Here is a 23,589-nt window from a genome sequence, read left to right on the forward strand (position 1 = left end):
CCAGGAGAGAGGAAAACAGAGGATGCCACTTTAAAACCACAGGTTACAATTATAATCTATAGAGATGTCCCGATCCGATTACATGATCGGGGATCGGAGCCGATCACGTGATTTTCAAAAGATCGGAATCAGGAGAAAAAAATCGGGGATCGGGATTTAAAAAAAAAAATTTAAATACTTTTTTTATTTTATTTTTATTCAATGTTACAAAACAAAAATGACCATGTTCAAGTCTTAAAGTCATCCTGAGGCCTTAGTTTTGGTTTCAAATGACACAACATCATGTATGTGTTGCTTCTTTGGGGCTTGTTTTCATAGACCTGCTTATTTCTCTCAAATCTGGCAACAGAGTGGGCAGGGCCCAGTGTCTAATTGTAGCAGTAAGCTAACGAGTACTGATAAGCTTGATTTTGTTTTGATCCAATGCTGCACAACTGAACTGATCCAATGCTACTGTGAAAGAAAGAATATCCAATTTAAATAAAAAAATAACCTTAAGGGACAACTTGAATGCTTTTTCTCTTAATGCATAGCATAAAGATCGGATCGGGAAAAATCGGTATCGGCAAATTGTCAAAATCAAATGATCGGAATCGGATCGGGAGCAAAAAAAGGTGATCGGGACATCCCTAATAATCTACAATTATAATACTTAAAGAAATCCTGTGCGTGATGGCATGGAGCTATCTACATCAAATAAGAGTTCGAATATACTTGAATAATACCTTGTTCTTAGATATGTGGAAGATGCAAATGGAGCTAAAGAGCAATCTCAGTCTTAAAGTATTATCATCGGGAAACTCTTCTGGAAAAATACAAGTTGCTTTAGGCGCCGTAAATCTGAGTTTTAACCCTGAAGGAGTGTAAGATCCTCCCACAGCAGTCTGAAGCGATTTCTCTGGGTATCTATTTGCAAACAAACACCGGGCTGAGGGTGGACGGCACTAAGTGTCTGACATCTGATTTTTAATGAAAGCCAAACACGATATATCTCTCTCTCTCTCTCTCTCTCTCTCTCTCTCTCTCTCTGAGGGCGTGTGTCACGTCTCCTGCAGATTATCCTCTGATCTGTGGCTCTCCGCGGCTCCAGAGGATTATTATAAACTCTGATACCATCACAGGCTGGGGATTCCCCGCCTCTGACGGATTAACCATCTTTTGTTGTTGTTTGTTTATTTTTTTGTGACTCGGCTGGTGTTAAATGGAATCGACAGGACAAGGTCAGGGTGATGAACCTCATTGTTAGTAAAAGAAAGGACGCTAGTGAGATTTACGTGGAGATACTACAGGAAAACACTTTTGACGGTTCCAAAATCCATAAATACAAATAGTTTTGCTTTAAAACATGAAGGAGCGACAAGTAGAGTTTTTCAAGCATCAATTTGAGGCTATTTTCCTTCCATAACGTGCTTTCTTTCGATTAGGAGTTTACTTTAACATAATAACTGAAGAAGTAACACTGCAGCGAAATATAGGGTCGTGTTTTTAGACAATGCATCTTAAAGGTGGGGTAGGTACGTTTGAGAAACCGGCTCGAGATACACTTGTTGTTATATTCCATGGAATGCTCTTAACAACCCGATAGCAATGAATATCTGAAGTGCTTTGACAAAAAATCTATTAAAAAATCTCATCAGTGGAAGCTGTAGCGCTGTAAAAAGCACGACCAATCATCTGAGCCGGCCCGGGTAAAGTAACTGGATGGCCTACCTGCCTTTCAGCCTTCCATTTGTGCACATACTAATCTCGTGCCCTCATTGGTCATGTGCGCGTTCGTGTGTGTTGGAGGAGGGGCTCTGTGAGGAAGTGGCAGATTTTTTCCGGCTGTGTATTTTCAAATTCTAGTGCACTCGAGCTGGTTTCTCCAAAATGACCGACCACACCTTTAAGTGTTTTAAGTCAAAGTCTCATTTTGAGTTGAATCTCAGATATTTTTCGTACATGTCACGAGGTTTTTAAAGGTGGGGTAGGTACATTTCAGAAACCGGCTCGAGTGCACTAAAATTTGAAAGTACACAGCCGAAAAGAATCCGCCCCTTCCTTCAGACTTCCTTACAGAGCACCTCCTCCAACACACATGAACGCGCACATGACGTCAGCAGACTTGAGCATCTTGGGAAAACATCATGGCTCAATCAGATGTAAGAAAGCAACACCTAAGATTATCATAATAATGAATGTAAAAAACGAACAAAGTTATTGTCAGCGCTTATATTTTTGAAGCTAGCATGTTTGTTTTGGGAAAATGTATTAAAAATAAGTAAATTATTTCTGTCTAGCTGGCGAGAGCAGGCTGCAGTAACGTTACATATCAGGCAAAGCTAAACACATCTAGGTTAGCAATACTACACAGCCAAAGCAACTCCAACTGACTCTGGTTTGACTTCTCCTAGTTTCCACTTTCTTTTTGTTCTTAATTTGCTCCGTTACATTTTTTCTTTTGCGACCAGTAGACGATGTTGAACCTAACTCTGCCATGGTGAAAGTGGCCGCCTGCTGCTGGCGAGTCCTTTAAGTACTGCATCAATGCACGCTCAATGAGGGCACGAGATACATTTGTGCGTTCACGGGATGGAAGGCTGACAGACAGGGCGGCAAAAGTTGTAGTTTTTACAGTATTACGGGTTCCACAGATGAAATGTTTTTATGGATTTTTTGTCAAAGCACTTAAGATATTCATTGCTATCGGGATGTTAAGAGCATTCCATGGAATATAACAAAAAGTGTCTCGAGCCAGTTTCTGAAACTTACCTAACCACTAAGCTGCTGTGGTATTTGTGAAAGATGGATCATCTTGTTTTAAGAAATACATCTAAACTGATTTTATAAAACACAATTTTAATGGAAAATGTCCAACTAAAACAAACATTTTTAGCATTTCTGGCTTATTTTGTAACAGAACATTTACTAATTCTGGTAAAATATAGTTCAAAATAAGTTCTCCCAGCTAATAACAAGATCTGATTTATCTAAATATCCCATCTAACTAAGCTAATTTACGGAGCTTCTTACAAGCGAAAACACCTTGTTTCCTTATTTTTTCCACTGTATTGTGTAGTGTATTTCCCCCGTGTTTGCTCTGAAAGCAGCTGAAAGCGCCACACTCCTTCCCTGCTGAGAATCACTTGTCTTCCTCTAAAACAAATCCTCACGTTGCTCAGTCAGCCGGGAGCTTTGACCCATATTGAGTAACAACACTCAGCGTGAGTTCTTTGCTGTTGACGTGTCCGTTTTCCACGTGAATACAGATGGAGCTGAAAAAAACGTCGGACACAAAGACGCTTGTCAACACCCGATACTCTCTTCTGTTGTTCGACTTTACGGAGCGGACGGATTTAACCTGGAGGAGCGGGTTCATCTTTTGTTTTCTGTCTGGGTCTGTAAACTGAGGGAGGGGGTGGGTTAACTGGTTAATCAGTTTCCTTTGAAGAAGTGTACCTGTAAAATGATGCTTCTGGGTATTGACGTAAACTAGAAGTACTCAGATAGACGGTCAAAGGAGTGTTGGAACATTGTAGAAATACTAGGTTTAAAGTAAAAAGCCCTGCATTGTGTATTTGATTAAGTAAGAGTACATTTGTATTGACTTTAAAAAACAGTTAGGTAAGATATGCGATTAATTGATTTAAGAATATAGTATTTGTGATATTTTATTTCACTGTACTCCATTTCTTACATATTTATATTTTGTGTAAATATTGTATTCTGTACAATTGTCTTTAAAATAGTTTTCACACATTTTTTTAATAACGGTACTATTTTTTGCTCTTTTTATTCTTACCCGAAGCAAATTCCTCGTGTCTAAAACCTACTTTTCCACATGGTTCTGATGTGAAAAAGACATAATTTGAAAACATTTTTAGCTTGTATTTGACAAAATGTTTAACTGTAAAAACTCTCAGTTACAAGTAAAAGTCCTGCATAACAAACCCGTTTTAAGTCAAAATACAAAAGTATAAAAATATAAAATTGCTGATTATGCAAAATAATAATATGCTTTATAAACCAGCAGCAGTATTTATAAATCAGTTCTTTGACAGACAGGAAGCCGGTGTGAAGACCTCAGATGGAGTGATGTGACGTTAGAGACGTTTGTACTCGCAGGTGTCTTCATCTTAATGCTTTATATTTGTTATTTAATCAAACAAACCTTTAACTAATGCTGTATTGTTGTTCTTATTCGAGTGCCTTCTTCTCTGCAGCCATAAATGCAGCATCCCGCTCTCAGGTGTAATGGAGAAGCGTCAGCTCAGTTACCTTTACAAACTGTTGTTATGCTCATTAGCTCATTAGCTCATTCGCTAACAGACTAATTTAACGAGCTACTTTAGTTACAACGAGACTGCAGTGGAGCCAACAACCTGTATCATAGGCTTGGCTGTTTCTACTCTTCCATGTGAGTTCATATGCAAATCAATTGTGTTTTATAGGACAATGCTGAACATACGTCATCATGTTGTTTCACTTTAAAGGTTAGAGTTTTTCACCCTCCTGTTCTGTTCGGGTTAAATCTGACCGATTTACTACTTTCATCAGTCATACTTTTTTGTTTTAGATTCGATTGCATTAAGGCTTCATGACATCCTTCACAGTAGACATTTGAACATATGAAATTGCTGATCACCACTTTCATTGGATTTTGGATGATCTAGTAAACTTTGTAACACCCATGGTGTTCCTGGTCAAACATGACCGCCATAAAGAAAAGGAATTAGAAACCATCCGGATCAGATCAACCACACACACACACACACACACACACACACACACACACACACACACACACACACACACACACACACACACACACACACACACACACACACACACACACACACATACACATACACATACACATACACATACACATACACACACACAGAACAATTTGACACATTTCCCGCTCTTATGTGCCCATCCCCCCACATGGACCACACCTGGCACACCAATACATGTTCAGTCTGTTCTCTGTATATTTACTGCAGTGTTTCATGTATACCAGCAGTCTGATACAATACAGCAGGGGTGGGCAATTATTTTTTCCATGGGGCCACATGAGAAACAAAAAATATTGTGGAGGGCCGGGCCAAAAGGCTGAACTCAATTCTGCATAATATTAATTGTATTTCTTTATAAAAAGCAGTAAATAGCATTGTTTTGACAAGCTGGTAAGAGTATATGTTATAGTTGAGCAATGAAAAAGTGAGGTTGCCTTACAAAAAATGTAATTTATTCAATCAAATTTCCCAAAACAATGGTAAACAAAATGTGAACGTTTTTCACCATTTTTGACACATTTTGAGTTTCATATACTGTTGGAAAGTTGTGTAAAGGTTCTTAGCATTCTTAAGACATCACAACATTGTCTTTGTGCTCCAAACATTCAGCAAGATACATCATATTGATCTGTCACTGAACATCACTGAACTGTGATTTTGAGAAAAGGCTTGCAAAGAAAGTGTCCCAGTTCACTGCTAGTTGGTTCCTTTACATGCCTACATTTGTAGTCTAACCACCTCATTTGGGGTTTTTAAGTTCTTTTTTCTTGTTCAGTGAGAGAAATCTAGTCTCTGCTGGGCTTTAACGAGTGCATCGAAGTCAGGTTGAATGTCTGAGGTGAAGATGCGAAGCACAGCTGACAGATGATCATCAGTGAGAGAGGATCTATACCTGGATTTCATAAACTTCATCTTTGAAAATGTTTGTTCACATATGTAGGTAGAGCCAAAGAGAACCAACATCTTCTGAGCATGTCTCCTCATGTTTGGAAAGTTCTCCTCCTCGAGAGAAGAGTAGAAATCCAGCAGAGATCCTGACTTAAAGCGCTCTGCCAGTACTGCATCAGACTGCAGGTCAATGAGTTCCAGCTGAACATCACTGGGTGCATTATCCATACTGCAGTTAAAGGGAGAGGAAATCATGAGCATTTCATCCTCGATTGTTCGGAGATCTTCAAATCGCCTTGAAAACTCACCATGCAATGCTCCTAACATGGATGAGTACCTGCGGAGGTGATCAGCTGATGGTGTGACTTCTTTCAGGGTTTGCATGTGAGTGAGAGTGTTGCTCTCCAGTTGGCTTGAAAGAAACTGCATCTTTCTCATGAAAGCCTTCACCAGGCTGTGCATTTCATGAACAAAAAGGCCCTTGCCTTGCAGTTTGGTGTTCAGTTCATTCATCAGTGCAGTCACATCAACAGCAAATGCAAAATCTGCAATCCAGTCCTCGTCTGAGAGCTCTGGGATGTCTTTGCCTTTCTTCTCACAAAACTCTTGAATCTCTGCTTTCAGGTCCCAAACTCTTTTTAGCACTTTGCCCAGGCTGAGCCATCTGACAGCTGTGTGGTAGCCGATGTCACTATGCTCAGTCTCATGCTCCTCCAAAAGTGCAACAAACTGTCTGTGATTCAATGCCCGTGCCCTGATGAAGTTTACTATTTTAGTAACAACATCAATAACATGGTGAATTTTTAGCACTGACTTGCACAACACATGTTGGTGTATAATACAATGCAAAAATACAAATTTCTGATCTGCGTCGATTTCAGTCACTTTATCTTGCATACGTTTCAAAAGTCCAACATTTTTACCTGTAAGATTTGGACAACCGTCTGTTGTGACATCTGCCAGTCTGTCCCATTTCAGTCCCAGCGTGTCCATGCACACATTTACCTCCGTGAACAGATCGCTCCCTGTCGTCGTCCCTTTCATCGGCCGCATTGCTGCCAGCTCCTCCGTAATCTTGAAGTCCGGCGTTATCCCACGGACAAATACGAGTAACTGCGCTGTGTCGCGGACATCACAGCTCTCGTCCAAAGCCAAGGAGATAAAGTCAAAACTTGCCACTTCATGTTGCAGCTGAAGCTCCAGATTCCCCGCAATGTCCTCGATCCTTCTCGTCACGGTTCGCCTGGACAGCGGGACTTGCTCAAAGGCTTCTTTTTTTTCAGGGCATATTAGTGCTGCAGAGTCCACTAAGCACTCTTTGACAAACTCCCCCTCTGAGAATGGCTTACTGTGTTTAGCTATTTTGTGGGATATCACGAAGCTGGTCTTGGTTGCTGCATCCTTGGATGTGTGAAGCTTGGTAAAAAAGCCTTGCTGCTTTTGCAGCTTAGCTAGCAAAGCGTTCGATGTGCGCGCCCTTTCAGCATCAGTCAAGTTTTTGTATTTCTCCGCGTGTTTCGTCTCGTAATGCCGACTCAAATTGTAGTCCTTGAACACGGCGATCTGCTCCCCGCAAACTAAACACACGGCTTTACCTCCGACTTCAGTAAATAAATACTTAGCAGTCCAATTTTTGTTGAAAACCCTACATTCGGCATCTACCTTTCTTTTTTTAGCATCAGCTGACATTTTTGAGCGCTAAAGTCGTCTTGTGACAATTATCCAATAACGCGCACGTCTTGATTTGACGTATTGCGTCATTATGTACGTGAATAAAAAACAACTTCAAAATAAAAGCATTGCAGCTTTAGTCCATGCATGAGGTAAAATTAGAAAATATGTTTATTTTGTAATTTCCAATTAACCTTACACGGGCCAGTCAGAGTCAACCAAAGGGCCGTATGTGGCCCGGGGGCCGTACAGTGCCCAGGTCTGCAATACAGTTTGAAAGGGTGTTAAATGACATGTGGTGATGATTAAAGGTTTATGTGTTAAGGTAATAGCAGTTAAAACAGGACCAACACCAAAGTAAGGGGGGGAAACGAAGACAATAGGAGGGTTAAGTTAAGGTGGATCAATTAGTGAACATGGAATAGAGTATTTATCCCTGTTTTTAATTAGTGTATAATCACCAGAAACGACTGAATCACTGTTATTTTTTCACCCGCCATGCAAACTGTGACTTTCTCTTAAGATTTGGCAACTTTTCACATCCTGTTAGCAAGTTGTAAAGACTCATTGAAACCAACAGGGAAAGCGAGAAGTATATTGTGGGATGCATTCCTATGCTTTGGCGTATTCTAGTGACTTTTCTCAACCTTTGGATCGAGTCATCGCTACTTTCATTGAGAAAAAGTTGGCAAAAAAACATATATATTTACATTGTACATTTATATTGTTTATATAGACAGTCTATGGTCACAATTCATCATTTCAAACTACAGCCAATCACAATCCGTTATTGTTATTAGAAGCCTTGCAAACATAACAAATGTGCATTTTACCTAGATGTATTTTTTATCTGTGCTTCCAGGTTGTAAATAATAACTGAGAGTTGTATTTTCATCATTTCAATTGTGGCAAGACCTGCTACTTAACACGCTAAGCTTGACTGATTTAAACCTGCTGTGGTCCTTTGAAGGGCTTCTTAAAAATAACTGGACAGCGTACGGTTTGTTTACATTCAGCTTATGCCTCGTTAAAAGCATGGTACGTGTGTAAGTCTCCAAGACCTTGAAACACCCTGACGCTGCTAAAGCACGGTGAACACAGGAGTCTCCTCTCAAGGAACACACAACGCTGGGTTTTCTCGTGAGTCATGATGTATTCTGGCTCACATTTATGCTGAGCTGTGCTTTACTGCACCAGCTTCCCCCCCCCCCCCCCCCGAGTCATTCCTCTCTTTCCTCTCCTTTCAGGTGAATGTTGACGACACCATTGAAATGTTACCAAAATCAAGAAGAGCTCTGACCATTCAAGAGATCGCTGCGTTAGCACGGTCCTCCCTGCATGGTGAGTGTGATATTTAAAGTAGAAGTTTGTGAATGCATCTGATGATAAAGTACTTGAGTAAAAGTAGAAGTACTCAGATCTTGTACTAGAGTAAAAGTAGAAGTACTCAGATCTTGTACTTGAGTAAGAGTAGAAGTACTCAGATCCTTTTACTTGAGTAAAAGTAGAAGTACCCAGATCTTGAGTAAAAGTAGAAGTACTCAGATCTTGTACTAGAGTAAAAGTAGAAGTACTCAGATCTTGTACTAGAGTAAAAGTAGAAGTACTCAGATCTTGAGTAAAAGTAGAAGTACTGAGATCTTGTACTAGAGTAAAAGTAGAAGTACTCAGGTCTTGTACTCGAGTAAAAGTAGAAGTACTCAGATCTTGTACTTGAGTAAAAGTAGAAGTACTCAGATCTTGTACTTGAGTAAAAGTAGAAGTACTCAGATCTTGTACTAGAGTAAAAGTAGAAGTACTCAGATCTAGTACTTGAGTAAAAGTAGAAGTACTCAGATCTTGTACTAGAGTAAAAGTAGAAGTACTCAGATCTTGTACTTGAGTAAGAGTAGAAGTACTCAGATCTTGTACTTGAGTAAAAGTAGAAGTACCCAGATCTTGAGTAAAAGTAGAAGTACTCAGATCTTGTACTAGAGTAAAAGTAGAAGTACTCAGATCTTGTACTAGAGTAAAAGTAGAAGTACTCAGATCTTGAGTAAAAGTAGAAGTACTCAGATCTTGTACTAGAGTAAAAGTAGAAGTACTCAGGTCTTGTACTCGAGTAAAAGTAGAAGTACTCAGATCTTGTACTTGAGTAAAAGTAGAAGTACTCAGATCTTGTACTCGAGTAAAAGTAGAAGTACTCAGATATTGTACTTGAGTAAAAGTAGAAGTACTCAGATCTTGTACTTGAGTAAAAGTAGAAGTACTCAGATCTTGTACTAGAGTGAAAGTAGAAGTACTCAGATCTTCTACTCGAGTAAAAGTAGAAGTACTCAGGTCTTGTACTCGAGTAAAAGTAGAAGTACTCAGATCTTGTTCTTGAGTAAAAGTAGAAGTACTCAGATCTTGTACTAGAGTGAAAGTAGAAGTACTCAGATCTTGTACTTGAGTAAAAGTAGAAGTACCAGAGTGAATGAATACTCTGTTTCAGTAAAAGTCCTGTATTCAAAATGTTCCTCAAGTAAAAGTAGAAAAGTATTCTCATCAAAATATAGTGAAAGACAGTAAAAGTAGTCGTTGTGCAGATTGGTCCATTTCAGAATAATAGATATGATATGTTTTATAATGATTGATCATGAAAGTGTTCTCAAAGCTGGTAAAGGTGCAGCTAGTTTGAATGACTTTGTATACTGCAGGGTAGCTTGTGGATTTACTCCGGGTGGAACTAAAGTCTGATTTAACACTTGATTAGATTTCATATCATTCATCCACATCTGTGAAGAAACTAAAAGTATTAAATACATGTAGTGGAGTGAAAGTACACCGTGTACCTCTGAACTGTAGTGGAGTAGATTGTACAGTACTTGAGTAAATCTACTTTACACCTCATGCTCTTTCTCTGCAGGTATCTCCCAGGTGGTGAAGGATCATGTGACGAAGCCTACGGCCATGGCTCAGGGCAGAGTCGCCCACCTGATCGAGTGGAAAGGGTGGTCTAGACCCATCGACAACCCCGCTCCAGCGTCAGATCTAAACAGATCCTACTCTGCCCTCACCGAGGGAGAGCAGGAGGCACGCTTTGCAGCCGGTGAGACTCCTTCTGTTTGTGCTCCTTGTTTATTCAGTAAATATCTCCTTTAACAAACACCTTGCTTTGCTATTGTTTGAAAAAACTCACTCGTCCCCGGCTTGAGCTTGAATCTCAGGATCCATGTATCTGTGATCCTCTCCAGAATGGAAGGAGTCATCACATACAGAGCATCAACTAGTTCCTGAACAGTGTCCTTCACATGCTGATATCCAAGAGAGGGAGTTACACAGTCCCAAGATGGAGGAATAGAAAGCAGTATTCAATGTTTACTTCAGATTAGCTCCACGTCAGAAATGATCATGCTTGTCATATGTCTCTCTCCATAGAGGCTGAATCATCATGTTAATCACATAGCTATCATACGCCTCAAACAGTCCTGATGCTCTTCTTGGTAATCACACATCCTGTCATGTTCACAGCTACAGTTGATACCTTTGTTAGCATGTGACTCTCATGTTGGAAGAGGACATTCAGTATTTTCACAACAGCTTTACTCCAAGTTTAAGCTGACCTACGGCAAGAGGGGTTATGAAAATGTGCCAAAATAATGATCAATAATCACAGAGGGGATCCCAATTAATGAGAGACCATTGTAAAAAATAGATAATCAGATGCAAAATAAAAGCAGATTAGTCGTTTTATAATAGCTTCGAACAAACAAGTTTTTTTTTTCAGTAGGCTATGTTGGGCTATAAAGGAACTACAGCTTGGTCACATGACTTCACGTCACCACCGCTAAGCTAAAGGTGGCTAATGTTGGGCTATAAAGGAAGTACGTTCACATGACTTCACGTCACCACCGCTAAGCCAAAGGTGGCTAATGTTGGGCTATAAAGGAACTACAGCACGGTCACATGACTTCACGTCACCACCGCTAAGCTAAAGGTGGCTAATGTTGGGCTATAAAGAAACTACAGCACGGTCACATGACTTCACGTCACCACCGCTAAGCTAAAGGCGGCTAATGTTGGGCTATAAAGGAACTACAGCACGGTCACATGACTTCACGTCACCACCGCTAAGCTAAAGGCGGCTAATGTTTTCCGTGATGACGTTTAGTCGTCTCATTTAGACACTTGTTAGCAACCACCGTTTTAAAATCTATCAGTGGGGTATTTACTGACATATTTTATGTCGTATAACACAACGTTTTAGTCTTTTGTTAACCACAGACCTTAATTCATGCTTTTAACCAAAAACACATTTTTAAAATAAAACTTACTTCAAGACACAGGAACAGGAAGTGCTGAATAATTTCCTGGTTTAAGACTGATACCTCCAACCATCTATAAGCCAAACATTGAAGAGTGCTTCATACACATTTAAAACAAATGTCAACACAGGTGTTTTTTTGGCTGAAGACTGTGTGTAGACTTTCTGCAATCTTAAATAGTGAGCTTGTCTCCGACTTTTGGAGCGATGATAACAACCAAACGTTTTTGTTAGAGGACAGCTGTCTTTTTTAGTTTACATCAGATGATATATTAATTATTCAGGTGTAAATGTTCCACACATCCTCTCAGAGTCCGGCTCAGACACACACACACACCTCCTCTTATCTTTCCCTTACTCACCTCATCTTTAACATTCACTCCCGTCCTTCCCTCTTCATCCCATTCACACTGTCTTTAAACGTTCCTCTCTGCCCTCTCTCTCTCCCTTTTTCTCCCCTCATGCTCTCCCTCCGTTCTCCCTGCAATGCAGACTCTCAAGGTTAATTTGCACAGTAAGGTTTTGCTCCTGGCTTCTGCCACCATGACTGAGCGATTTCCCTGCATGCTTCCTCTGTCCCCTTTCTCTTTCATTTCCTACTTTTTACATGACTTCTCTTCTGTTCTCATGCCCCCAAAATCACGCATCAATTAAGAGTTTTCGGTGGGTTGGAAAGTTCACATTTCTTTGCTCAACCATGATTTATTATATTCCTTATAAAGTTTCAAACAGCTCTATAAACAGGCTTTTTTAGAACAGTTTGAACCTGGCCATTGCATGAAATACGGTGCGGCTTTTAGAGATTTTAGAAAACAAATTAAGAATTAAAAATTCAATGGAGTTTTTTATACTTGCTTCCTTCGCTAGACCTGTTTTTGAATTGTCGCTCTTCTTTGTCACATGACTCCAATAGCGTGTATCTTATAGAGCTGGATGACATAGAGCAGGGGGGTCAAACTCAATTTCATCTCGGGCCACACCAGTTTTATATATAAGACTATATAAAAATCCATATATAAATATGTTATATAAAATAATGTATTATATTACATTATTGCCTCTGCATTGGATTATTTTCTGATAGGGTAATAACGTCATAAATAACTACGTCTGAAAGCAGAATTCTAGGGCAAATAAAAGTCTCTTCAATGCGCATGTCACAAAATGGTTTAAAAAGAAAAGCCAAATTCTGGAAAAAAATTCAAAATCTAAAAAAAGTGAAATTTTGAAAAAAAAGTCAAATTTGAGATGCATTGTGGGACATGTAGTTTATGGGCAACGAGCTTCTGTAAAGCATCATGTCATGACATCATGGATGCCTGTAATAAACATTATATTCTTGGCAAGCTCTTGCGGGGCCGCATGAAGTGAAGTCACGGCCCGGATTTGGCCCCCGGGCCTTGAGTTTGACACCCCTGACATAGAGGAAATCAAATATCACAGATACCTCTATATCAATATTGCTATGATACCGTTGACCATTGGTGTCTTTTCTCAAAATACTTAATCAATGAGCCTTTTATTAAATAATCATAAGTTTCATAAGTTATTAAATGGGTAAAGGTTAAAAATAAGGTCATGTCAGCATTTTAAAACCAGGAAAAGAAACTTATTTCTTATGACAATATTGAAAACCATATCTAGTTTCATTAAGAATTGCACAAAAATAAATGTAATTTAAATAAATAAGTAAATAAAGAACGAAATAAACAAAGATGAATATTTCTGACTGATATTGCGATATGATTCACGATATTACCAAACAAATATTGTTTATAGAGTCTGTAAAATACCAAGGTCTTCAATCCAGCATAATACTTTATTCAGATGTTTCCATATATTATACCAAAAACATTGCACTCATTGCATTTTGGATATTGGACTGGTCCTTATTCTGATTTCGTTAAAGTCTCCACTGTGCAGCCCCGATATCGACATATGTGTCTCAGCACTGATATCTGAGGGAGGGAGGCTGTGGCAGTGGACTAGTGCGTTGGTGTTCGGATGAGGGGGTCACAGGTTCGAACCCCACTGCAGTCAGCATGTCGTTGTGTCCCTGAGACACTTCACCCCAAATTGCTGTTGTGGGGATTGCCCACAGTATTAAGTATGTAATGGATCAAAGCGTCTAACAAGTGACATGTGATGTAATGAAACATCTGGTCTTGGCCACATTCAGAAGCAGATGATTTGTTAATAATGATTAAAATAATATAGTTTTAGCAAGCATTGCCACATGAACAGAATCCAATCCTTAGCAAGACAATCTGAAGCTCTGCACCGTTTCTTAAACTTTTCCATTTCTTTTTACCTACCCTGGCGTTTAGGAGACATTTCTATACAATACACTTCTCCTTGTCTCTTCAGATTACATCATCCATTACACCAGTTGTGCTGACTCTCCTTGTATCGCGGTGACTGTGTGAATGTCAGCGAGCATGTTAGTACGGAGAGTGAGAGTTTGTGACTGTGGGAAAAAAAGAGTGTGTGTTTGTGTAGGAGGCATCACGAGTATTGAAAAAAGGCAGGTGGGGTTGTCCTATTGATGTAATGCCTCCTGCCAAAGACACACACACACACACACACACACACACACACACACACACACACACACACACACACACACACACACACACACACACACACACACACACACACACACACACACACACATACACACACACAAATGCATACACACAGTTTGAAGGTAATCCAGCAGTGTCTCTCCGTCGTGCATAAAACTGGCTGCCAGCCTATACTGACAGAGGTGTGTGTGTGTGTGTGTGTGTGTGTGTGTGTGTGTGTGTGTGTGTGTGTGTGTGTGTGTGTGTGTGTGTGTGTGTGTGTGTGTGTGTGTGTGTGTGTGTGTGTGTGTGTGTGTGCTACTGGTATCTTCAATCTCAATGTGTCCTAACTTCAGATTATATGTCTAGCAAATGTTATGCAGTTTTAATTCTTATATCTTTTCAAATGAATCAAGTATTTTAACCTATTTTATTTTGCGTAGTGTCAAACCATCATCCAGTACATGTGTAGAGGTGTGTGTTTGTGTGTGTCACAGCATATTCGTATTAGGTTTGATTGATTTCCCCCTCTCCACTCCCAGCTCAGCTTTCACTTAGTAAAGTTGTTTGTGACATTTGTTTGTTCTTGCTACAGCGTAGAGAAGTGCTTAAATCCCAAGATACTAAGTTCATATCGAGTCAAACTTTGCATCATGCCTTCTGTTTTTATTTCCCCACAACATAACTCTTAGTTTCCTCTTTTTGTCCGTAGAGAAACTGGGTCACCTCCTTGTTGCTGGGTATGTGGGTCAGTGGCATAACAAAGTATGAATGCAGTGAAAGGCTTTTAAAAAGATAACTAAAGAACATGGTGTTTGCAGCGTGTTCAAGGAGAGCCGAGATACAGTGGGAGATAAATGAGAGCATCGATCTCTCTGTGGGAGATGAATACTGAGCATTGACCAGAGAGAGAGAGATATAGAAATCAAGATGAGAAGTGAGCGACAGAAAAATTGCAGGGGTAAAGGAAAGTGAACGGGAGGAACGAGGGGAGTCAGGTGAGTCGATAGAGCGTCTCATTGAGAGAGACGATTGGAAGAAAAAGGCAGGACATGAAGGAGAGAATACCAAACAGGTGGATGATTGGAGGACAAGAGAAGAAGAGAAAAGGGAGGCTCGCTCTCTCATTGGCCGGCTCCTGATGGTGATCGAAGGGGATTGGTCACTCGGACCTTGTGGCTTATGGAGCGTTCCAGTGGTGACGTATTTATGTAAACGTTAGCATTGCAAGGGCTCCCTCGACTAAAAGCCAATGGGATTATTTTATTAGACTTTAGATTAACGCAGAATATTTGGACTGAGACAAAAACTTTTATATTTACATATTTTGTTCAGTGGGATAATCTCCACGTATTAACAACAATGATTTTTGAAGTCAAATCTGAGGTTAGGCTATAAAGGAACTACAGCACGGTCACATGACATCACGTCCCCACCGCTAAGCTAAAGGTGGCTAATGCTGGGCTATAAAAGAACTACAGCACGGTCACATGACTTCACGTCACCACCGCTAAGCTAAAGGTGGCTAATGTTGGGCTATAAAGGAACTACAGCACGGTCACATGACTTCACGTCCCCACCGCTAAGCTAAAGGTGGCTAATATTGGGCTATAAAGGAACTACAGCACGGTCACATGACTTCACGTCACCACCGCTAAGCTAAAGGTGGCTAATGTTGGGCTATAAAGGAACTACAGCACGGTCACATGACTTCACGTCACCACCGCTAAGCTAAAGGTGGCTAATGTTGGGCTATAAAGGAACTACAGCACGGTCACATGACTTCACGTCCCCACCGCTAAGCTAAAGGTGGCTAATGTTGGGCTATAAAGGAACTACAGCACGGTCACATGACTTCACGTCACCACCGCTAAGCTAAAGGTGGCTAATGTTGGGCTATAAAGGAACTACAGCACGGTCATATGACTTTACGTCCCTACCGCTAAGCTAAAGGTGGCTAATGTTGGGCTATAAAGGAACTACAGCACGGTCACATGACTTCACGTCACCACCGCTAAGCTAAAGGTGGCTAATGTTGGGCTATAAAGGAACTACAGCACGGTCACTTGACTTTACGTCCCCACCGCTAAGCTAAAGGTGGCTAATGTTGGGCTATAAAGGAACTACAGCACGGTCACATGACTTCACGTCACCACCGCTAAGCTAAAGGTGGCTAATGTTGGGCTATGAAGGAACTACAGCACGGTCACATGACTTCACATCACCACCGCTAAGCTAAAGGTGGCTAATGTTGGGCTATGAAGGAACTACAGCACGGTCACATGACTTCACATCACCACCGCTAAGCTAAAGGTGGCTAATGTTGGGCTATAAAGGAACTACAGCACGGTCACATGACTTCACGTCACCACCGCTAAGCTAAAGGTGGCTAATGTTGGGCTATGAAGGAACTACAGCACGGTCACATGACTTCACATCACCACCGCTAAGCTAAAGGTGGCTAATGTTGGGCTATGAAGGAACTACAGCACGGTCACATGACTTCACATCACCACCGCTAAGCTAAAGGTGGCTAATGTTGGGCTATAAAGGAACTACAGCACGGTCACATGACTTCACGTCACCACCGCTAAGCTAAAGGTGGCTAATGTTGGGCTATAAAGGAACTACAGCACGGTCACATGACTTCACGTCACCACCGCTAAGCTAAAGGTGGCTAATGTTGGGCTATAAAGGAACTACAGCACGGTCACATGACTTCACGTCACCACCGCTAAGCTAAAGGTGGCTAATGTTGGGAATGATGCGTTTGTTAGTCTCTATTTGTCACCTGCTAGCAAGCTGGAATATCCTCTCAGTGGCCTCTAATCTGTTTACTTGTATCTGCACATTAATAAACATTGATTTAATTTCGGCAGAATTAGCATTGAGGTTATTTCTAAGCAAATGAGCAAATCTATACCTTGCCCCCTTGCCGAATTTCCTTACTACTTTTTGTATGAGAAACCCACATCAGCTAAATCTTTATCATGGCAGAGCATTGTTACATACTCAAAAACATGCCTAGATGGATTTCAAGTATTCTCCTGACATTTCCAGTGACGTAAAGATGATGTTTGTGCTTTTCTATATAATCTTCTGCACTGGAAGAAAGGCACCAACGCTCACATCGCTCAGGGCCATCTTGAGTGCACCAGCCAAACGACCTCCGAAGAACACAGCATGCACTTGGTTCCTCGCTGACACCTGTCAATCAAACACACACACACATGACATCAGGACACAATCTTCCTGCCTCCTTGTTTCCATGCCTACCGTGTGTTTCTATGTGCACTTTACGTGTATATTTATGTGTTTGCATATCATCTATTTTCCCCTTGCACACATATAAGGCTAAGGAAGAGCATCTTATAAAGGGTAATTCAACGTAAACATGAATCTTACAATGTGTGGTTCGCAGACATGTTGGAGATTTAGATAATAACTTGAAGTAAATATGTCTTTATCTTTGTGTGTGTTAATATGTCAAAGCTTAACATACTAAATGGCTTTAGGGACTTCTTAACAAGTCACTTTACTTTGAAATGCATTCATTTGAACCATTGTTTCCATTTAATTAGATTAAACCCATTTTTAGACTGATTCATAAATGTTTTGGGACCGTTTAGGGTTAGATTCGTTTTAGGGTGGCTCCCTCTAGATGTGTTAGCAATATATATTCAAAAGTCTTTACGTTAAGTGTCTCTATTCTCAAGCTTCGGATAGATTATCAGGATGTATTTCAATATTGTGATATGACACTAAGGCTGCACAATTAATACAAACTTTATACAAATCACAACATGGATATATCCACATCCCTGTAAGTTCAATATTCTGTCAAAATATGTGAAAAAACTTGAATGATGTCCCGGCTGTATTTAACACACGGTTTGGTACAGATCCTCTTGATCACAAAAAACATGATCACATAACCCCATTATGTCTTTCGAGTACAATTAAATCAACCTATTTGTGTGTGTGTGTGTGTGTGTGTGTGTGTGTGTGTGTGTGTGTGTGTGTGTGTGTGTGTGTGTGTGTGTGTGTGTGTGTGTGTGTGTGTGTGTGTGTGTGTGTGTGTGTGTGTGTGTGTGTGTGTGTGTGTGTGTGTGTGTGTGTGTGTGTGTGTGTGTTTTTGTGCACAGGTGTGGCGGAGCAGTTTGCCATAGCGGAGGCGAAGCTGAGAGCCTGGTCCTCTGTGGACGGAGACGAGTCCAACGACGACTCGTACGACGAGGACTTCCCGCCTAACAACGAGCCCAGCACACAGAGCACAGGTACACACACACACTAGGGGTTTCACAACTACCAATATTTACTAGTCGACTAGTTTTTCGACTAGTCGTTACGTCATAATAGAGACACACAAAGAGAGGTTAACAACTGTATTTTCTATTGGAACTCATACAGTAACATTAAACACTGCATTTTAATTTGTGTTACATGGCTGAGTAAATAACAAACACTGGACTCACCAAAATCGACTGCAAAAAACTCTTGTTTACATAAATGCCACGTAAATCCAGTGTGCAACAGCGCATTGCGCAAGACTTCGCTGTCCTCCACGATAACGTCCACCTTTCCATATTTTTGGTTTGAACACCAACGCATCGACATGTGAGGGAAGGAGGCTTGACCGCTTTCGGGTGACAGTGTTGCCTGCCAGGGAAAAAACCCTCTCACTCGGGGTGCTTGTGGCTGGAATAGCCAGGTAGCTCCTCGAAAGCGGGGGAAGCGGTGCACGTTTTCTGCCCACCACTCCAGTGGATTATCCATTGTGGGGATATGCGGTGTCCGCTGGCAGTAATCCCGTAGCTCATCATCACTGTTGACCCGTGTTTTCTTGCTGTTCGTTTGCCTCTGTTCAGTGCTGACGCCGGTCCGTTGCTCACTGGTGCTAGCATTACTGCTAGTGCTAGCTGTCGGCAGCGGGTGCTTCATCTTCAGATGGTTGCGCATAGCAGATGCATTTGTATTGTACTTCAATACAGCTGTACACAACTGACACTTCACTGTGGAGTTGGTTACATCTTCGTTAAAGTACTGCCATACATAAGAATGTCGGACGTGTTTTGAAGCATTTTGCAGCACTTCGTTTACCTCCATTTCTTTCCACGACTAGTCGACTAGGGCCTACAGCGCCGACTAGTGGTAAAGGTAGTCGACTAGTCGACTAGTCGATTAGTTGGTGAAACCCCTAACACACACACACACACACACACACACACACACACACACACACACACACACACACACACACACACACACACACACACACACACACACACACACACACACACACGCACACACACACACACACACACACACACACAGATTATTCAGCTAATTATTTTCCAAATTAATCGATTAGTTGCTGTCAAAAAAATGTAGAGCAGTTTTTTTTATCTTCAATTTATTTCACAGCCTCTCTCCCTCCCTTTCTCTCCCCTCTCCCTCCCTTTCTCCCCCCCCCTCTCTCTCTGTATCCCTCATTGTCCCAGTGCCCTAGTTTTCATCCTCTCCCGACATCTTTTTTTTGTTCCTCAGCGCAATCTGATATCCCTCCTGCAACTTTAATATCATTTCCTTTTGCTGCAGAGACAGTGTCCGTGTGAGGAGGGTGTGTGAGCGGGTTATAAATACACAGTGTGTGTGTGTGTGTGTGTGTGTGTGTGTGTGTGTGTGTGTGTGTGTGTGTGTGTGTGTGTGTGTGTGTGTGTGTGTGTGTGTGTGTGTGTGTGTGTGTGTGTGTGTGTGTGTGTGTGTGTGTACCTTTTTACCATTCATCTTGATTACACTGAACCACCTTAGCCAGTACGATCTGCAGCTACTAACAAGCAGCTCTGTCTCTGTATATATATATATATACACAGAGACAGAGCTAGATGTGTATATAAATATATATATATATTTATATATATATATATTTATATATATATATACACATCTACGGATTCTTCTTGAAAGACTTTCACACAAACAAGCATTAAATTGTCTTAACAGTGGTGGGAAAATAACCAAGTACATTTGCTCATTGCTGTACTTATGTAAACATGTGAGGTACTTGTAATGTGCTTTCTTTATAATTTCTACAATTTGAAGAGAGAAACTGTTCTTTGTACAGCTTTAGTTACTAGTTACCGGAACCTTATAAAACCAGTCTTTGACGCACAAAAATAGTGAAGTATTGTTCAATATTATGTTTTTGATGAAGATTAAACTTCCCAACATTATATTCAGGACTACCTGAGACAATTAGTGAGATAACACAAAACTAATTGGCAGCAATTTTGCAAATCTTTTACCTAGTTTTGATGTGTAAAATAATGTCCTAGTCCTGTCTTATCAACCATAAATATTTGCTGATGTTAATATTGGAAAGATGAAATTAGTAAATGTTCCCTCAAACATAAACATGGTGTGTTTTGTAATGATACCTAAGTTGAAGTCGTTTTCTTTATGTTAATTTAAAACACTTTAGTTCTCAATAATGAAATACAAAATATCTGTCTATCGGTATCAGCAATTTGTAATCTGCTAACATGAGAAACATACAGGAAATATAAAAAATTGTTTGCAGTATTTTTCTAAACAATTATGCTGGCTTTAATTGTAATATATACACAACAATTTAAATAACAATTTAGCTATTGCTCTTCAGATATTTTTGGTTTCTTTTTCCCCATTTTGCTGAAATCTCTTTATTGCTGTGTTTGTTCTTCAGTCATGCTCACAGTGTGTGTGTTTCCTGCAGACCTGTCCTCGTATCCTCCCTACCTGAAGGACCTGATCCACAGCCAGCTTTGCCAACACCTGAGTCTGAGAGGAGGAGGAGGAGGAGGTGGAGGAGGAGGAGGAGGAGGAGGAGGTAGTGGAGAAGGAGGAAGTGGAGGAGGAGGAGAAGGAAGTGGAGACCCCTCCCCCACCGCTGGCTCCCCGGACACCCTGTGCTCCAGCCTCTGCAGCCTGGACGACCATCTTCCTCTTCTGAGAGATCTGAATGGTGGCCATCGAGGAAACTACAGCACCGCCGCCGAGCTCGCCGCCAAAATCCTGTCCGCGCTGCAGGGGGGGGAGGAGCTTCTGCTGGCACGCCTCCAGAGAGCAGGAAGTGGAGGAAGTGGAGGAAGTGGAGGAAGTGGAGGAATACGGCCATGTGGAGGTCAGGGTTCTCCGTGTTACTCCATGTCTTACTCCGAGACGTACCTGTCCCCCGGGGAGGACGAGGAGGACGACACCCCCTGCAAGGACTATGAAAACACCGGGTGCCAGGTGGAGGGGGAGGGAAATGGAGGAGAGGAAGGGGAGGTATTCCCCCCCGAATATGTCCCGCGCAGGAGAGTCTCTGACGTGGCGTCCTCCGGGGTGGTGTCTCTGGACGAGGAGGAGGAGTTGGAGGAGGAAGAGGAGAGAGCAGGAGACGAGCAGTGACTCCTTTCCTCCCCCCTCAGAGTTTAACCCCCTCTTCAGAAGAATGTGTTGTTTCGTTGCCCCCCCCCTTCTCCATCACAGTCTAGTTGCCAGCAGTGTTGGACCCATGGCATGTTGATCACCCCGAAGGGTTATGATGGAAATGTAGAGTGAGGGTCCCCAGCACGTAGAACCTGCCGGATGTTAACGTGCATGTTGAGCGATTTGCACAATTAGCATAGTTGCAATAATAAGCGTTTGCAGACATTAGTTTCAAATCGTTTTTTTTTACAATTTGGACAATTTAGTTGTGGTTTTGGGAGTTATTGAGGAGGTTGAATCCATTTCTGGCATTTTCAGGATAACAAATGTCAGTCTGAACCAGAAAGAGGCCATGTCTGTTCTCCAGATGGGTCGATTTGAAAGCTTTAGGGAACTCAAAACTGCCATTAGAGATCTTAAAAATGCCACAAATAGATTTTTAGTTATTTTCTGCTTATTAATGTTAGTTAACGCAACTTATAAAATGTCCAACATATGTTAGCATCCGGCACTTTCTCTGTGCTTTAGGGCTGCAACAAACGACTCATTTGATAATCGATTAATCTATCGATCAATGAAACGATGAATCGACTATTCGGACTATTATGCGTTGCACAATTTCTCTAACGCTCTTATTTAGCCATCAACTTTTAGATTTAGCTTGAGGTTGTTTTAGGCATGTGGAAACTAACAATGAACACAATAAAGATGAATACTTGATTCAAAAAGACATATATTATTAAATTAAATTAACAAATTGTGAACAAAACTAACATAGCTTTTTATGCTTTTGTAAGTCTTTTTGCATATTAGAAACGAGTTGGCTACACTAAGACTGTGATATAATGTTTATGTAGCAATAACACATGACATATATTTTTTAAATGTCTCCAGTACCGATAAAAAGACCGATAACGTTGAAGCTTAACGGCGCGTAAAACACACGTGATGACGTCACCAACGAATCGACGACTGAATTAGTTGGCAACTAATTTGGTCATCGATTTGAATCGATTAAGTCGAGTGGTTGTTTCACCCTGTGGAAGCTACGGCCACGGCTTCCACAGATGACATTTTTTTATGGATCTGTTGTCAAAGCACTTCAGATATTCATTGCTATCGGGATGTTAAGAGCATTCCATGGAATATAACAAAAAGTGTATTTCGAGCCGGTTTCTCAAACTTACCTACCCCACCGTAAACGATCTTAAAAATGTCACAAATAGATGTTTAGCTATGTTCTGCATATGCATATTAATGCTAGTTAACGCAACTTATGATAATTGTGCACATTTCCAACATAAGTTAGCATCCGAGACTTTTTCTGTGCTTCAGACCCGTACTAAACATTTCTAACCTAACACTTTGGGGTACTCAGCATTTCCAGGATCACAAAAGGACTCTCTGAGCTGGCAACTAGACTATTTCGGCATCTGAACGTTTGAAGCGCCTCGCATGCTGTCCCCCCTTTTCCTCTGAGCATCCGTCTTTGCCTTACTTGCAGCATTTCAACTCCTCCTCCTCCCCCCCGCCTCGCTTTGTCCCCATTCGATGTACCGACTCTATTTTCTTTAAAGGCGTCCAAACAATCTTTTTTATCAGTGTGAGAACAGGAGAGCTGGACTTCAGAAAGACTCCGTCCCTTCCTGTGAAGCGACTCTTTAAAAAAAAAAACGGACGCCGCCGACAGGCCGCCAGAACGACAGAGTCCCAAAACTCTGACTTATATTTGCATGTGTTTTGCAAGTGCTAAAACCGATGGGCTGACCTGGTCTTGAGCCCGGTTTGCAGTCTCAGCTGTTCTGTACCCCCCCCCCCCCCCCCTCCCCTCCCCCTTTCTCCCCAGTATCCCTCTGGAGGGGAGCGTTGAACCTGCATCCCAGGATTTCCTCCCTCTCCTCCCCCCCCCCCCCCCTTTTCTCCTTTGCAAGAGACAAAATAGCATCCTTTC

The 23,589-nt window shown here is 41.2% G+C and overlaps 1 protein-coding gene across 3 annotated transcripts in view; it reads left to right on the plus strand.

Moving 5' to 3' along the window:
• The window catches only part of fam131ab (family with sequence similarity 131 member Ab), a 30,789-nt gene extending 7,405 nt beyond the window's left edge, over window positions 1-23,384 (plus strand). For 2 of the 3 annotated variants that reach the window (XM_079674742.1, XM_079674741.1), the window contains exons 2-5: window positions 8,585-8,678; window positions 10,225-10,407; window positions 18,332-18,463; window positions 20,941-23,384. In XM_079674742.1, the coding sequence (XP_079530868.1) occupies window positions 8,609-8,678; window positions 10,225-10,407; window positions 18,332-18,463; window positions 20,941-21,617 (1,062 nt within the window). In that variant the 5' untranslated portion in view covers window positions 8,585-8,608 and the 3' untranslated portion in view covers window positions 21,618-23,384. Of the gene's footprint in view, window positions 1-8,342; window positions 8,478-8,584; window positions 8,679-10,224; window positions 10,408-18,331; window positions 18,464-20,940 lie in introns of those variants that run through there. The other variant, XM_079674743.1, reaches the window with a different exon arrangement.
• The last annotated feature ends 205 nt before the right edge of the window (window positions 23,385-23,589 follow it).

This window comes from Notothenia rossii, assembly GCF_949606895.1.
Source record: "Notothenia rossii genome assembly, chromosome: 4".
NCBI classification, from domain to species: Eukaryota; Metazoa; Chordata; class Actinopteri; order Perciformes; family Nototheniidae; genus Notothenia; species Notothenia rossii.